General features: G+C 44.8%; 1 protein-coding gene across 1 annotated transcript; it reads left to right on the forward strand.

Moving 5' to 3' along the window:
- The first annotated feature begins 274 nt into the window (after positions 1 to 274).
- On the forward strand, positions 275 to 5395 carry LOC127618222 (hydroxycarboxylic acid receptor 2-like). The gene is made up of 2 exons (XM_052090560.1): positions 275 to 388; positions 2035 to 5395. Exon 2 carries the CDS (start codon positions 2065 to 2067, stop codon positions 3037 to 3039), a length of 975 nt encoding a protein of 324 aa, XP_051946520.1. The 5' UTR covers positions 275 to 388; positions 2035 to 2064; the 3' UTR covers positions 3040 to 5395.
- Positions 5396 to 16382: the final 10987 nt, after the last annotated feature.

The raw sequence follows: 16382 nt of genomic DNA on the forward strand, positions 1-16382 counted from the left end.
CTTAAAAACCATGAATATAATATTGAAAAAGCCTCCTCACTCAGATAGTCATGAGACACACACACACACACACACATACTATTCTACATTATACAGTGTTAATTTATCTTTTATTTAGTCACTTTATAACTTGTTCTCATCCATTCAAGATTCATTGAATTCATTGCAAAGACTTTGGCAATGCATTGTAACATTTGTCATGCCAATAAAGGAATGAAAATGTTTCAGAACTGGCTAAAACTCGTTCCCCTTATGACATCATTGTGATGAAAGAGGAAGCTTGCTTTGAGGCAATTTCTGGGCAGATGTATTTTTCAGACCAGAACGTTGAGCTGAGGCAACTTTCTTCACACTCTGTATGAGCTCGAATCACCAGTAGGCAACTCTGGTAAGTCAAGAGAAAGTTTTGTTATAGAGATATCTTGAAAAATGTGATGCTTGCTGTATAGAAAACCTTGGTTGGTGTGTATGCTAAACATTAGCACCTTTACATATTTTATAATTATGTTTTTGCCATAATTGCTTAAAAACTTTGCATCCTGCTTATCTATTCCCCAATCTACTAATAGAGCACACATCTACAAGTACAAAATCTAAAGTTGGTCTTATTTTGCTTAAAGTGTTGATGTTCTTTGAGGTTAACTCTACTAAATTTATGTTTAGATTGACAGAGACCCAATGATGCATGAGTACAAATAAAATTTGAAATTAGATTTGTAATGAAATTATTTTAATGTAAATATACTTTTTTCATAAATGTCACTGGTATAATTCTAGAAAGTATATAGTGGAGGAAGAAATGGATGTAGATAAATACAGTGCAATAATAGAAATTAAAATAATGTTTGACGTTAATCAAGTGTGAAACCAGCAAAAACTGTTAGCCAAGAAGCCTCTTTTTTATGCTGTACTTTATAGTCTGGTAAAGTCACATTATAAAGAAACTCAGCTAAAAATATTTCCTGTCCATTGTCAATATGTGGCTTCAGTACATAAAAAGTAGTACAAAGTGGTCACTCCCAAACAAGCAACATCCTATTGGTCAATGCTACAAACTTGAACTCCCACTGGAAAATTAATGTTGGAACTATTCTTTGTACACCGAGGCAAATGATTCCATCGGACAATTGAGATGACTGTATTTCAGCCACCGAATTTTGCAGTGCATTGGTTAATGTGAGATAAGAGCATTGAGTGGGTCTGTTTAATTGCAGAACCCAATGGGAAAATGCAGCACAGACTAGTTTTGGCCACACTGTAAATACTTAAGTAAAAACTCAAAACTGGTGCAACCCAACTGAGAATTCTCTGTTTGAAGCATATGGGAAGCGCTATTCAGCAGATTATGCAGAAATATGTTTAGTTGGATACTGCTGTTACTCTTTTGAAGTTTTTGTCTTTCCATAATTCGCTCAGCAAAACTAGATGGAAAGCAAGGTAAATTTTTCCTTAGTAGGTACTTTAGCCCTTTATTACAGTTTAAATGGTCATTAACGGCCGTGCAGATTCCTATTGAGATTGAGATTGCAGCATTTCCCCATGAAATGGTTGTAACTGAGCCTTTAGCGCTATTCAGCAGGTTGTGAAAACATTTGGTCCATTCTGTTCAGTTTAGTTGGGTACTGGAGTTATATTTGTCATGTCCAAATAAGATTAATCGTATCCTTCATAGCAACTTTAACCCTTTGACCATTTAAACTTGTCGAAATCACTGAATGTCCACTGTAGTGGATGTCAAGCATCAGCAGGTTAAAATGCCTGATCACTTTGGTGTAGATTATGCTCCCTAAATTCCCGATGCTGATGAAATCCTATTACTACTTCAACAAGTTGAAATTACTGTTAGCTAGAAATTGTTACTTCAACAATTTCCACTGAAAAGTAAGAGTGCTACCTTATATAATGAAGAAATTATTGCACATCAACTGTTGTTGCTGCAAATGGTATTTCTGTTTGCCACTTTTCTTTCTGCTGCAGAAAAAAAGAGGAAACAGCAATTGGGTGTTAACACTGAACTCTTATCTGTGTTTTCAGAAACTGCGCAGCAGCTTTGACTGATCTACTATGACACACAATAACACCCATCACTGCGGTGCCTCAACCCAGAGCATGGTGGCCTCTGTCCTTACTCCTGTGCTCATCATCCAGCTGTTACTCGGTCTGCCAGGTAATATCATGGCACTAACTATCTTTTGCCAAAAATTGCAGTCTTGGAGAGCCAACGTCACATTCCTCTTCAACCTGGTTTTATCAGACTTTTTGCTTCTCTTGAGCCTACCCTTCCGTATCGACAACTTTGTGCGCGGTGAGATGTGGATATTTGGAGATGCATGGTGTCGGATCAACCTATTCATGCTGGCAGTAAACCGTTCTGCTAGCATTGCCTTTATGACCGCTGTGGCTGTGGACCGCTACTTTAAAGTGGTCCATCCACATCACAAAATCAATCACATGCGCTCAAAACAAGCAGTTTGGATCGCCTGCCTCATCTGGGTAGTTGTGATATCTCTGAGGATGCCTTTGCTGTCCAACAATCTTCTGAGCATGAAGGGCAACATCTCCCTTTGTAGGAGTTTCAGCAACTATGAGAATCCACCACTAGGAATCCGCCTGCATTATGCAGTTTTTACATTAGAGTTCTTTTTTCCTTTGGTGCTCCTGGTCTTCTGCTCCATGCGAATTGCCTGTATCCTACGTTCTCGCCAGATTGACAAGGACAGGAGAGGGCAAAGGGCTATTCGGACCGTCCTAGTGATAGTTGGGGTTTTTGTCCTCTGTTTCTTTCCTGGAGTTTTCACTGGGTTGATTGCACTCTATTTCAAATCACTTGGAATTCAGTACTGCAAAGCTTACACTCTGACCAGTCAGTTATTCGCAATGTCCATAGGCTTCACCTATCTGAACAGTGCTCTGGATCCAGTCATCTACTGCTTCTCCAGTTCTATATTCCGCAATTATTTGAAACAAGTGCTAAACAGAACTGGAATCATGGAGCTACAGCTCAGTCGACGGGGCAGCATGAACAGTGGAAGTGACTGAGAAAGGATTGGGAATTGGACAGAAGAGAAATTAACTATTAAGTGTACAGTGCACACTTCTTAAAAGTGAAGAGTGTAATTTTTTTCTATGCTAAAATACAGTTTCCTATCCCAGCTTAATGTGCATAATGAGCATCCTGACCAGCCTGACATAGCAACACTGGCTCAACCAATGGCATGAGTTTGAGGCAGGAATATCTATTTGTCTGATGGCAGAGTCTTTATTTTTGCAATTCCATTTGGTAATACTAGTGGCACATATATTGCACACTTCACCTTTCATTTACATTTACTTTATTCATTGTTTTGTTTGTCAAGTTTTTGGTAAATATAAATAAAATATTTTTATTTTGTATTTCTGATGCATATAAAGTAATATTTTTTTTAATAAGTACAGAATTTCAAATACATTGTCTGCATTTATTGTTATAAATGATAAAATGTGAATAAACACAATAATGCCACATAAGAATAAATATGAAAAAAAGAATTTTATGTATATTGTGATTAAAAATATATATATTTAAGGAACATTTTAAAGAATAAAGAATTTATTAGCAAGTGCACACAATGTTTTATTAAACATGGGGAAAATGTATTTCATGTCTCAACATACAGTATATTTTAACATAATCAATGTAGCTGGACCACAATTTACCATCTGCTTGAACATTTTTAATCCCAATTTCCATTTCTTTGCAACAACAATGATGACAACATTAAGATATCGCAATAACTCCTTTACACCTCTATGAGAATCCACCACTAGGAATCCGCCTGCATTATGCAGTTTTTACATTAGAGTTCTTTTTTCCTTTGGTGCTCCTGGTCTTCTGCTCCATGCGAATTGCCTGTATCCTACGTTCTCGCCAGATTGACAAGGACAGGAGAGGGCAAAGGGCTATTCGGACCGTCCTAGTGATCGTTGGGGTTTTTGTCCTCTGTTTCTTTCCTGGAGTTTTCACTGGGTTGATTGCACTCTATTTCAAATCACTTGGAATTCAGTACTGCAAAGCTTACACTCTGACCAGTCAGTTATTCGCAATGTCCATAGGCTTCACCTATCTGAACAGTGCTCTGGATCCAGTCATCTACTGCTTCTCCAGTTCTATATTCCGCAATTATTTGAAACAAGTGCTAAACAGAACTGGAATCATGGAGCTACAGCTCAGTCGACGGGGCAGCATGAACAGTGGAAGTGACTGAGAAAGGATTGGGAATTGGACAGAAGAGAAATTAACTATTAAGTGTACAGTGCACACTTCTTAAAAGTGAAGAGTGTAATTTTTTTCTATGCTAAAATACAGTTTCCTATCCCAGCTTAATGTGCATAATGAGCATCCTGACCAGCCTGACATAGCAACACTGGCTCAACCAATGGCATGAGTTTGAGGCAGGAATATCTATTTGTCTGATGGCAGAGTCTTTATTTTTGCAATTCCATTTGGTAATACTAGTGGCACATATATTGCACACTTCACCTTTCATTTACATTTACTTTATTCATTGTTTTGTTTGTCAAGTTTTTGGTAAATATAAATAAAATATTTTTATTTTGTATTTCTGATGCATATAAAGTAATATTTTTTTTAATAAGTACAGAATTTCAAATACATTGTCTGCATTTATTGTTATAAATGATAAAATGTGAATAAACACAATAATGCCACATAAGAATAAATATGAAAAAAAGAATTTTATGTATATTGTGATTAAAAATATATATTTAAGGAACATTTTAAAGAATAAAGAATTTATTAGCAAGTGCACACAATGTTTTATTAAACATGGGGAAAATGTATTTCATGTCTCAACATACAGTATATTTTAACATAATCAATGTAGCTGGACCACAATTTACCATCTGCTTGAACATTTTTAATCCCAATTTCCATTTCTTTGCAACAACAATGATGACAACATTAAGATATCGCAATAACTCCTTTACACCTCTTAGTGTGCTGTACTCAAAATAAATCACTCTTAAGGTGTGGTCAGTGTAACGGTTACCCTGTCTTGTTTCACTGTTGCCCTCTTGTTTTCCATCTTGTCACTTTTGCACTTCTTAGTTTTCACTTTAGTCCCTTATGTAACTCCATAGTCCTCTGTTAGCGTTCGTGTTCCCTGTCATTGTTTTCACCTGCCCTCATTAGTTTGCCGTTTGCTTCTGTTATTCACCTTATTATCTTGTTTGAGTTCTGTTCGTTCATTGGCCCCTTTCCCCCTTGTTTATGTATTTATACCCTGTGTCTTTGTTCAGTCTCCGTCGATCGTTGTTTGATGTCAACCCGGTGTGTGTTTCCTCCTCGAGTCCCCTGTTTTGCTCACGTCGTGTGTAGTTTACTATTTTATGTTTAATTTCCCCATCGTGGGTTGTTCCTTTGTGTTTTCCTGTTTTGGTTCGTCTAATAAAGTTCAAGCTGCATTTGGATCCGCATTTCCTCGTCTGCCTCGTTACTCAAGCATAACAGAACGATCGACCCACCCATGGATCCAGCAGTCCAACTTGCGAACTACCATCTGCTCTGCTTAAAGCAAGAGGACCGCCCCATTGAAGACCACATCCACGATTTCCTGAACCTGGCGAGTGTCTCAGACTTCCCGGACTCAGCCTTGGTGGCCTTCTTTCGGGGCAATCTGAACGCGGCGCTGAGGGAGCGGTTGCCACAGGCAACGCACGGCTGGACGCTCTGCGACTTCCTGGAGGCGACCCTACTAGTTTGCGGCTCACAGCTCACCGTGGGCGTCGTGGAGGAGGACCCTACCCCTCCACCCACTGTGGAGACCCTTCAGCTGTCCGGGGCCCCCCCTGTCACACCTACCCCGGTCTGCGAGCCAGAGCCCACGCCTGCCCCGGTCTGCGAGCCAGAGCCCACGCCTGCCCCGGTCTGCAAGCCAGGGCCCACGCCTGTCACAGTGAGCGAGCCAGCGGCCACGCATGTCACAGTGAGCGAGCCAGCGGCCACGTATGTCACAGCGAGCGAGCCAGCGGCCACGTATGTCACAGTGAGCGAACCAGCGCCTACGGCCTCTACCATCAGCAAGCCTGAGTCGTCGTCAACCACGGCCAGCGAGCCTGAACCCACGCTGACCAGGAACAGCATCCCAGCCACGCCAGTCGCATCAGCCCGGAGGAAGAGGAGAAAGGGAGTGGTCTCTGTGCTCCAGCCTCCGCCTGCCGCAGCCCCATGCCCTAAACCCCCCTTGACTCTGCCCTCAGCGCCCGGCGAACCTAAGCCGGCACATACCACGGTAACCCAGCCAGAGCCTGTAGCCTCAGACGTCAGTGAGCCAGTGCCGTTAGCCTCAAACGTCAATGAGCCAGTGCCGATAGCCTCAAACGTCAATGAGCCAGCGCCTGTAGCCTCGACCGTCCCTGAGCCAGCGCCTGTAGCCTCGACCGTCCCTGAGCCAGCGCCTGTAGCCTCGACCGTCCCTGAGCCAGCGCCTGTAGCCTCGACCGTCCCTGAGCCAGCGCCTGTAGCCTCGACCGTCCCTGAGCCAGCGCCTGTAGCCTCGACCGTCCCTGAGCCAGCGCCTGTAGCCTCGACCGTCCCTGAGCCAGCGCCAGTAGCCGTGACCGTCCCTGAGCCAGTGCCAGTAGCCGTGACCGTCCCTGAGCCAGTGCCAGTAGCCGTGACCGTCCCTGAGCCAGTACCAGAAGCCTCGATCGTCCAAGAGCCAGAGCCTGAAGCCATGACCGTCCAAGAGCCAGTGCCAGTAGTCATGACCGTCAAAGAGCCAGTGCCAGTAACCGTGACCGTCCAAGAGTCAGCGCCAGTGGTCGTGCTCATCCTAGAGCCAGCACCTCCTGAGCCTTCCAGGGCTCCTCCTCTCGAGCCTACCAGGGCTCCGCCTCCCAAGTCTCTCAAGTCTCTCGAGTCTTCCAGGGCTCCTCCTCCCGAGCTTTCCAGAGCTCCGCCATCCGAGTTTCCCGAGCTTTCCAGAGCTCCGCCATCCGAGTTTCCCGAGCTTTCCAGAGCTCCGCCATCCGAGTTTCCCGAGCTTTCCAGAGCTCCGCCATCCGAGCTTTCCAGAGCCCCGCCTTCCGAGTTTCCTGAGCTTTCCAGAGCTCCGCCATCCGAGTTTTCCGAGCTTCCCAGAGCTCCACCTCTCAAGCTTCTCGAGCCTTCTAGGGCTCCGCCTCCCAAGCCTCTCGAGCCTACCAGGGCTCCGCCCCTCAAGCCCCTCGAGCCTTCCAGGGCTCCGCCTCTCAAGTCTGTCGAGTCTTTCAGGGCTCCGCCTCTCAAGCCTCCCAAGCTTTCCAGAGCTCTGCCCTCCGATCTTACCAGGGCTCCGCCCCTCAAGCCCCTCGAGTCTTCCAAGGCTCCATCTCTCAAGCCTCCCAAGCTTCCCAGAGCTCCGCCTCTCGAGCTTCCCAGAGCTCCGCCTCTCGAGCCTGCCAGGGCTCCGCCTCTCGAGCCTGCCAGGGCTCCGCCCCTCAAGCCTCCCGAGCCTCCTACGGCTCCGCCACTCGAGCCACTCAAGCCTTCGACAGCTCCACCCTCAGAGCCTCTCGAGCCTCCTGCAGCTCCGCCTCTCGAGCCTCCTGCAGCTCCGCCCCCGGGGCCTCCTGCAGCTCCGCCTCCAGAGCCTCCTATGGCTCCGCCTCTCGATCCACTCAAGCCTTCGACGGCTCCGCCCTCAGAGCCTCCCGAGCCTCCTACGGCTCCGCCACTCGAGCCACTCAAGCCTTTGACGGCACCGCCTCCCGAGCCTCCTACGGCTCCGCCGCTCGAGCCACTCAAGCCTTCGACGGCTCCGCCCTCAGAGCCTCCCGAGCCTCCTATGGCTCCGCCTCCCGAGCCGCCTCCGCACCGCCACTCAAGCCTTCGGCGGCTCCACCCTCAGAGCCTCCTATGGCTCCGCCTCCCGAGCCGCCTCCGCACCGCCACTCAAGCCTTTGGCGGCTCCACCCTCAGAGCCTCCTACGTCTCTGCCCCCAGAGACTCCAGAGTCTTCCTGGTCTCCGCTCCTAGAGCCTCCCACGGCGCAGCCTACCCCGGCTCCGCCTCCTGAGCCTCTTTCAGCTCCACCTCCTGAGCCTCCCTCAGCCCCGCCTTCTGGGCCTTCTGAGCCATCACCTCCCTCGGCTCCGCCTCAGAGGTCCTCCTTGGCTCCGCCTCACGCAGCGCCGCCGGCCTCCCCTGTGGCCACTCCACCTCCTAGGCCACCAAAACCGGCCTCTGTTCCGTGGTCACCTCCCAGGTCCCCTGAACCGGCCCTTGGCCCACGACCACCTCCCAGGCCACCAAAGCCGGCCTCTATCCTGTGGCCTCCTCCCAGGCCTCCTGACCCGGTCCCTGTCTTGTGGCCACCTCCCAGGGCTTCTGACCCTGTTCCCGTCCTGTGGCCTCTTCCCAGGCCCCCTGATCCAGTCCCTGTCCTGTGGCCTCCACCCAGGCCTCCTGACCCTGTTCCCGTCCTGAGTCCCCCCTCCTGGCCTCCTGACCCAGTCCCCGTCCAGTGGCCTCCTCCCAGGCTCCCCAAACCTGTCCTTGCCCGATGGCCCGCTCCCAGACCATCAAAACCTGTCCCTGCCCGGTCGATACCTCCCTGGGCCCCTAACCCTCATCTCCACTTGTGCCCCCGTGGACTGTCTCACCTTCGTTCGTGCCCTCGTGGACTGACTCATTTCCCCCCCGGACTTCCTGTCTGCCCCTGGCACCTCCCGGACCTGCCTGTCTTGCCCTCTGTGCCCCCCGGACTTCCTGCCTGCCCAGTGTGCCCCCCTGGTCTGCCTGTCTGCCCATGTGCCCACTTGTACTGTCTGTTTGCCCCTGGTGCCCTCATGTTGTCCTTGTGGATTTTTGTCTTTTGTTGTTTGTTGTCAAGGATCGTCTGGTAACCGATCCTTGGGGGGGGGGCTATGTAAGGGTTACCCTGTCTTGTTTCACTGTTGCCCTCTTGTTTTCCATCTTGTCACTTTTGCACTACTTAGTTTTCACTTTAGTCCCTTATGTAACTCCATAGTCCTCTGTTAGCGTTCGTGTTCCCTGTCATTGTTTTCACCTGCCCTCATTAGTTTGCCGTTTGCTTCTGTTAATCACCTTATTATCTTGTTTGAGTTCTGTTCGTTCATTGGCCCCTTTCCCCCTTGTTTATGTATTTATACCCTGTGTCTTTGTTCAGTCTCCGTCGATCGTTGTTTGATGTCAACCCGGTGTGTGTTTCCTCCTCGAGTCCCCTGTTTTGCTCACGTCGTGTGTAGTTTACTATTTTATGTTTAATTTCCCCATCGTGGGTTGTTCCTTTTGTGTTTTCCTGTTTTGGTTCGTCTAATAAAGTTCAAGCTGCGTTTGGATCCGCATTTCCTCGTCTGCCTCGTTACTCAAGCATAACAGTCAGACTACACTTCTCACTCCATTCACTTCCAGTCAAATGCATCTGAATGTGGGAGACAAGAAACGCAAGCTCATGTGAAGACATTTTGCATTCCGCTGCGGACAAAAGTTCAAGTTTGGTAAACTCTGAACTGCGAATTCAGATAATAAGAAAAGATGTGACCAATAGAAGTTCAAAATGCCAAACACTAACCTCTTGGCTCATTACAAAGAATACATATTCCAAAGTTATATTGCTGTAGAAAAGTGAGAAGACGGTATTTTTAAATATTTTGAATATAACAGTATTTGTTATTTGTGATACATTATTTATTAAAACCAGAGGCCATTGTATGACATCATACCCTGTTTTTTGCACTGTCCAAAATAATTTTGCATGTTTAAAACCAAGTTAGGAGGCCCCTTTATACCAGCTGGACTACTATTAACCTAAAATTGAATAAACTCTGACTGAATGTTGGATAAGCTTGAAATGTAACATCTAGGTTACTGTTGTAACCCCTATTCCCTGATGGAGGGAATGAGATATTGTATCGATTGTAGTGACACTAGGGATCTCTCTTGAGAGCCTCGGTTGCCTCTGAACTTGAGAAAAGGCCAATGAAAAATTTACGAACAGAATTTGACTGCCCCTTCCCTGGACATACGGGTATAAAGGAGGGCGCAGTATGGCTGTTCATTCAGGTTTTGCACTGAGGAGCCGAGAATAAGGTTTGGCTGTTACAGCGGTTGGTACAGTGTTGTGGCAAGAGGGACACAACGACTCATTCCCTCAATTAGGGAACGGGGGTTACAACAGTAACCTAGACGTTCCCCTTCTGTCACTCACTCGACATTGTGTCGAATGTAGCGACACTAGGGATCCCTATCCAATAACTCCACGACACTGAACTGTGTTATGTGAACTGCAGATGCAGGTGCAAGCAAGCTGTTGCGTGCCAAAGGAGCAAAGGGCAAAGTCCTCGACGGTGTCACTGAATAGGCCGACCTTGACCATGAGACGGGGGCATTGAGAAAGCGGGCTTTATCGGTGTCCCACCTCTCGACCAGGTTCAGCCACAAATGTAGTTCCTGGACCATGAGGGTGGCCATCGCCTGTCTGAGTGCCGCGCTGTAACCTTCGCATCTTTAAAAAGACTTTCAACGCCAATGTGTATGCTCTTTTAGAGAAAATACTCTTTTAGAGGTTATTGCTCTTTTAGAAGCACTGTCGAAGCACCCACGGGCGTAGATTGCACTGGCATGCAGAGAAGAGAAAAGCCGCTGGCAATGCGCAGTAAGATCCAACAGCAAACCTCTGCAGAGGTGAGTGGAACCGTAGTTAAAGATCAGCTTGCATCTGAATGAACACCCATATTGCACCCTCCTTTATACCCGTATGTCCGGGGAGGGGCATGCAAATTCTGTTCGGCAATTTTTCATTGGCCTTTTCTCAAAATCAGAGGCAACCAAGGGCCTCGAGAGACCCCTAGTGTCACTACAATCGACACAACGTCGAGTGAGTGAGAGAAGGGGAACAACGAGGTCACTGGCTCTTTCCCTGTAATTAAGTCTCTTGGGCTTTGCAAGCTATATGAACAGAATCTTATACACAGGGCTCAATTATCAATTAGAAATATCAATATAACCCAAGTAGCACACTAGCAACATTTGACATTTTCTTGTTGTTTATGCATAATTCACAACCTCTGCAACTGCAGACACTAATGGTCATATTACATAACCAAAAACTGTGTTATTTGACTTAAGCAATAGTCAGTTGTCACATAGTGTATGCTGCATACAGTACACATAAATACAGGCACACATGAAAACATACTGGTTTTTAGAAACACAGAAACAATTTGGCTCCAATCACATTGCCATAGCTGTAACAGAAGGATTGAGTGTTAGCAGAAAAGGTTCTCTTAACTGCAGTTGGGGAAGATTGCACTTCAAAGGCTCCCACACACTCTCAAGCAGGCATGACACTCTTTCACTCTCAGCTATAACACTGCAAGCTACTAGATTTTGTGAAAACTACAAGAGTTTAGGTATTTTTGGAAAATTTTAATGTCAGAATGTTGCCCAATAAAAGCACTCTTTCCCCCAAATGTTGAACCAACTCATAATACAAACATTATTTTATGTTATGAAAGCTTGATTCTGTGACCATGAATTTCAGTTTTTAAAAGTGAGTTAAGGTTTTACACACGCACACACACACACACACACACACACACACACACACTTTATTGCACACTTTTTACACCTAATAAATATCAGGGTTAGCCATTTTAGCGAGTACTGACATTCTTGGTTATAGTCTTGATGTAATTACAAAACAAGAGATTACTGAAAAATGGGTTGTGACCGAATGTGATTGCATAATTCTTAAAAAGAACATTTTAAAAGAAAATTCTTATTTCCTCAAACTGCTACATTGCAACCAAATGGCTTTTAATTCTTCATCAAGTCATACTTGATGATACTTGTTATGATTAACCATTCTGCTCTTCTGATCACCAATTTGCTCCAAATAAAGGCACTCCAATTGTTCAGGTCTACATCCTATACTGATATGAACTCCAATAATGTTCAGACTCTCCAGCAACATTGCCTCAAGACACATTAGCTTAGGAGACTTTCACACTGGCATTTAATATCAAAACAGAGCACTGTTTCCATAAATTATTTTTTATATAAAAGCTGTTTTGCTTACTTGCAACTTTCCCTTCTCCTGTTCTGGAAGAAGATTCAGTCCAGTAGACATTATTCTTTATGCTTGGCTGCCACATTTGCACCAACTGACAGTCCTTGACTTTGGCAATCTGGTCCAATTTTTTGGACAAACCTGCCAAATACAAATTGAAAGGTATGAAATGCAATGGTTGCAAAAAAAAAACCTGTTAATTACAAGTGAACAATGGGAGTACAATTACAAGGAAAAGTTATATCAAGTAAAAAGTGAAATGTTAAATTTCTCCAGATGCCAAACATCGTAGAACTGTGTGATGTTATGTCCCTTTAAAAATTTCTGGATCTGTGGGCGACGGTCTCTGATAATGCAGTCCAACTTCACTCCATGGGCGTCCAAAAAATCAAGGCTTCTTTTTAATCCTTCCTTCTCCATATGGTAAATACCACCAACCTCATTGCTCTACAGAGAAAGCAATAAATAATTCCAGTTAGACGCAATCACCACAATAGCAAAGTGATACCTGTATAACTGACAATAGTCCTCATAAACCATGATCACCATTTCACACGTGCACGCGCACACGCACACACACACACCAATATTTCTAAATAATTAAAATATTTTTCCTAAATAAAATTCCTATTTTTCCTAACTTTGCTCCTGAAATGAGGTACCAAAGGACAGCCCACGGTTCTATGACTTTGTAGGTCTGTTTGGCAGACTACATCTTTCATAGAGGGACACTGAATTGACACACTCTGAAAGCAAGATGAAAGTAAAACAATGACAACATGCTACGGGCAATTATTGAAAGCTGTATGCAACAAGATATGCAGGGCATGCATTTAAACTAAGACATGAGTCTAAAATCACTAAGATCAAATCAAATACTCAGTACACATCTAACAGTCTGTAACATACAAAGCAAAACAATTAACTTGGAAACTCATACTTGTTTGGTACTACATCACTGTCGGGCCCAATAGAGTTGGCACTGCATCAACTTTTAATTTAAGTCTCTCTGAAAGGATGCTTTGAAATGTGTCTTGTTTGTAAAAGAATCAATGGTAAAATGAAGCGAGTAAACAAACACGTTCTTACCGACGAGTGAACAATGTTTAATTGAAAATGTAAAAATGCAGAAAGTTTTCTGTGAGTGTTAGGTTTAGGGGTTGTGTTAAGTTTAGGGGATAGAATCTATAGTTTGTACAGTATAAAAATCATTATGTCTATGGAATTCCTCATAATGATAGGTAGACCAACATGTGTGCGAGTGTGAGTGTGTGTGAGTGTGTGTGTGTGTGTGTGCTTGCATCTCAGCAATGTCAGTGTTGGCTTGTTAATGAAAAATATGTGTTTTACGCTGTCAGATTGGTCGAGCTCTAACAGACTGCATTGGAACGGGAAAGTTTATTGAGGATGAGGGAATGCTTTTGTGTGGTTGTATATATATATATATATATATTTATATATATATACAGTATACTCTATCTCAAAGCTACTCAAAACATGGCCCTCAAACTGTTTTTTTGTGACCCATGTGATGTTGTCGTCATTAGGGTAATCGTGAAAGCAGTTATCATTAACAAATCTTAGCAGGGCTGGGCACTGTGATGGTATGCCAAGTGGCGGTTTTACCACAGTAATGCCTTAGCATGAATATCCAACCAAGCAGAAAACAGAGCTTCCAATCCAGATAGCTGAATTTATTTGAAAGGGAGCAAGTTACTTTTAAAGTGTCACAGTGCGTCTTTCGTGTCTGGTGTAAACACATTGTAACCAGTGTTGGTTTTGAAATTAATTACTGTTAATTAAATTTTCAGCACAAAATGTAGGGTAATGTATTATATTATAAATTATTATAATTAGATTACAGTTACTTTAAAGTACATTACTTGGGCTACACATACAGTATTTATTTAATAATATTTATGTTAAATACATAAAAAAAAAGAAGAAATTTGTTTATATGTACACTGCCGGACAAAATTTTGGAATAATGTACAGATTTTGGTGTTTTGGAAGGAAATTGGTACTTTAATTCACCAAAGTGGCATTCAACTGATCACAATGTATAGTCAGGACATTACTGATGTAAAAAACAGCACCATCACTATTTGAAAAAAGAAAAATCGCTTGCCATTATATCAAATACAGTTGAAAGCTATTTGGTTCGTTAAATGAAGCTTAAAATTGTCTTTGTGTTTGTTTTTGAGTTACCAGAGTATGCAATAGACTGGCATGTCTTAAGGTCAATATTGGGTCAAAAATGGCAAAAAAGAAACAGCTTTCTGTAGAAACGCATCAGTCAATCATATGCTATACAATGCAAGAAATTGCCAAAAAAATTAAAGCTTTCGGTAACACTTTAGATTACAGCCCACAATTTACAGCTTATGTACACTGAATTTACAGCGTACCTTTTTGTAATAATAGTGTACCTATAAATTACTTACATGTAGGTATAAGGGAACAATATGCAAAGTTTGTGGAATTTAGGGGGTAACAAACTGGAAAATTACAAATAATTTATACTGTAAGTATTTTATAACTAAGGGGTAATTATTCTAATATTATGTGGTATGTATGACCTACTATGCTAAATAACAATCTTACGTTTGCCAGCAATTTAGCAAGAACAAAGCCAACTAGGGAAAACGTATCGGTTACCTAACGTAACCTCGGTTCTCTCTAGATGAGGGAACGAGTATTGCGTAAGCTAGCTTATGCTACGGGAAAGATTAATCTTTTCTGAGATATTGAAGCCAAAAAAATTATCCTTAATTTTTGTATCCATTGTCAACGGAGTGCGGCAGCTGCAGACCTTGAGCGGGCTATCTAGCGAGCTCATAGGTTGCTCTGCGGCAACTGCTGCAGCCTATAGACGAGCTTGGGCGAACTCGCATCCAATGAGAGACGTCCGCGCGCTCACTGCATCAAAGCCCGCCAAAATGGGTGTGACTAGAGTGCATATAAGCGTAGTTTGTAGGCTGGAACCCTGGTTTTCATTGACTGAAGCGAAAAGTCGCTCGTGGCGCGAGCACGGCCGGCTACGCAATACTCGTTCCCTCATCTAGAGAGAACCGAGGTTACGTTAGGTAACCGATACGTTCTCTTACGAGAGATTCTCTCGTATTGCGTAAGCTAGCTTACGCACGGGAACCCATTGTCAACGCCGTGCGCGCCAAGCATCCACTGTACGAGCCCCAGGGAATTAAGGGGGGACCCGGGGGAGCCCTTATGAGTGGGGAAATAATATTTGGCCGGCAAGAATGCGGGTCATTGATTGTGTAATACATAAGCACATAGTGGGAAGAGAACGACAGAGCGGCGGTGCCGGTCTGTGTGGAATGTGACCCATCAGTCAGCTCACCAGGGGAGCTGTGGCGTATTAAACCGCTAGTAGTTTTGCCTGCAGAGCGGGTACTTCCATATTGTAAAATCTGACAAAGGTGGAGGGGGAAGTCCATCCCGCTGCCACACATATGTCGTGAATGGAAATCCCGCTGGACCATGCCCACGAGGATGCCATGCCTCTAGTGGAGTGAGCCCTAATGCCCAACGGGCATGGCAGGTCTTTTGACGCGTATGTAGCAGCAATAGCGTCCACTATCCATCTAGATAGTGTCTGTTTCGAGCGGCGAGACCTTTGGTGCGCCCTCGAGCGAAACAAAATGCTGCTCAGAGCGTCTGAAGCGGCGAGCGCGCAGTATACAATCTCAGTGCTCTGACCGGGCAAAGGAGATTGGCGTCGCGTTCGCTATCGGTGCTGGCAGCGCCGATAGGAAATGACCTGTGCTCTGAAAAGAGTACCGATCACCTTGGGAACATAGCCATGTCTAAGCTTTAAAATGACCTTGGAGTCACTTGGTCCAAACTCAAGACACGCAGCGCTGACAGACAGCGTGAAGGTCTCCCACACGTTTGACTGATGACAGGGCAGTCAGAAAAGCGGTTTTGAGTGAAAGGTATTTCAAATCCACGGATTGAAGTGGTTCGAAAGGGGGCTTTCATAGTTTCGAGAACTATAGAAAGATCCCAGATAGGAACCGATGGGGACGCGGGGGTTCATCCTTCTAGCTCCCCTGAGGAAGCAGATGACCAGCTCGTTTTTACCCCATGACTGGCCGTGCAGGGGTTCAGCGAGCGCCGCAGCGGCCGCCACTACACTTTGGCGTGGATGGGGATCTGCCCTTATCCAGCAGCTCTTGTAGGAATACGAGCAGCGACGACACCCCACATGTCCAGGTCTCTGTCGGTGCACCATTTTGAGAACACAGACCATTTTGACGCATAGAGTCTTCTCGTGGAAGGGGCTCT

Source organism: Xyrauchen texanus, chromosome 24, assembly GCF_025860055.1.
Source record: "Xyrauchen texanus isolate HMW12.3.18 chromosome 24, RBS_HiC_50CHRs, whole genome shotgun sequence".
Taxonomy (NCBI): Eukaryota; Metazoa; Chordata; class Actinopteri; order Cypriniformes; family Catostomidae; genus Xyrauchen; species Xyrauchen texanus.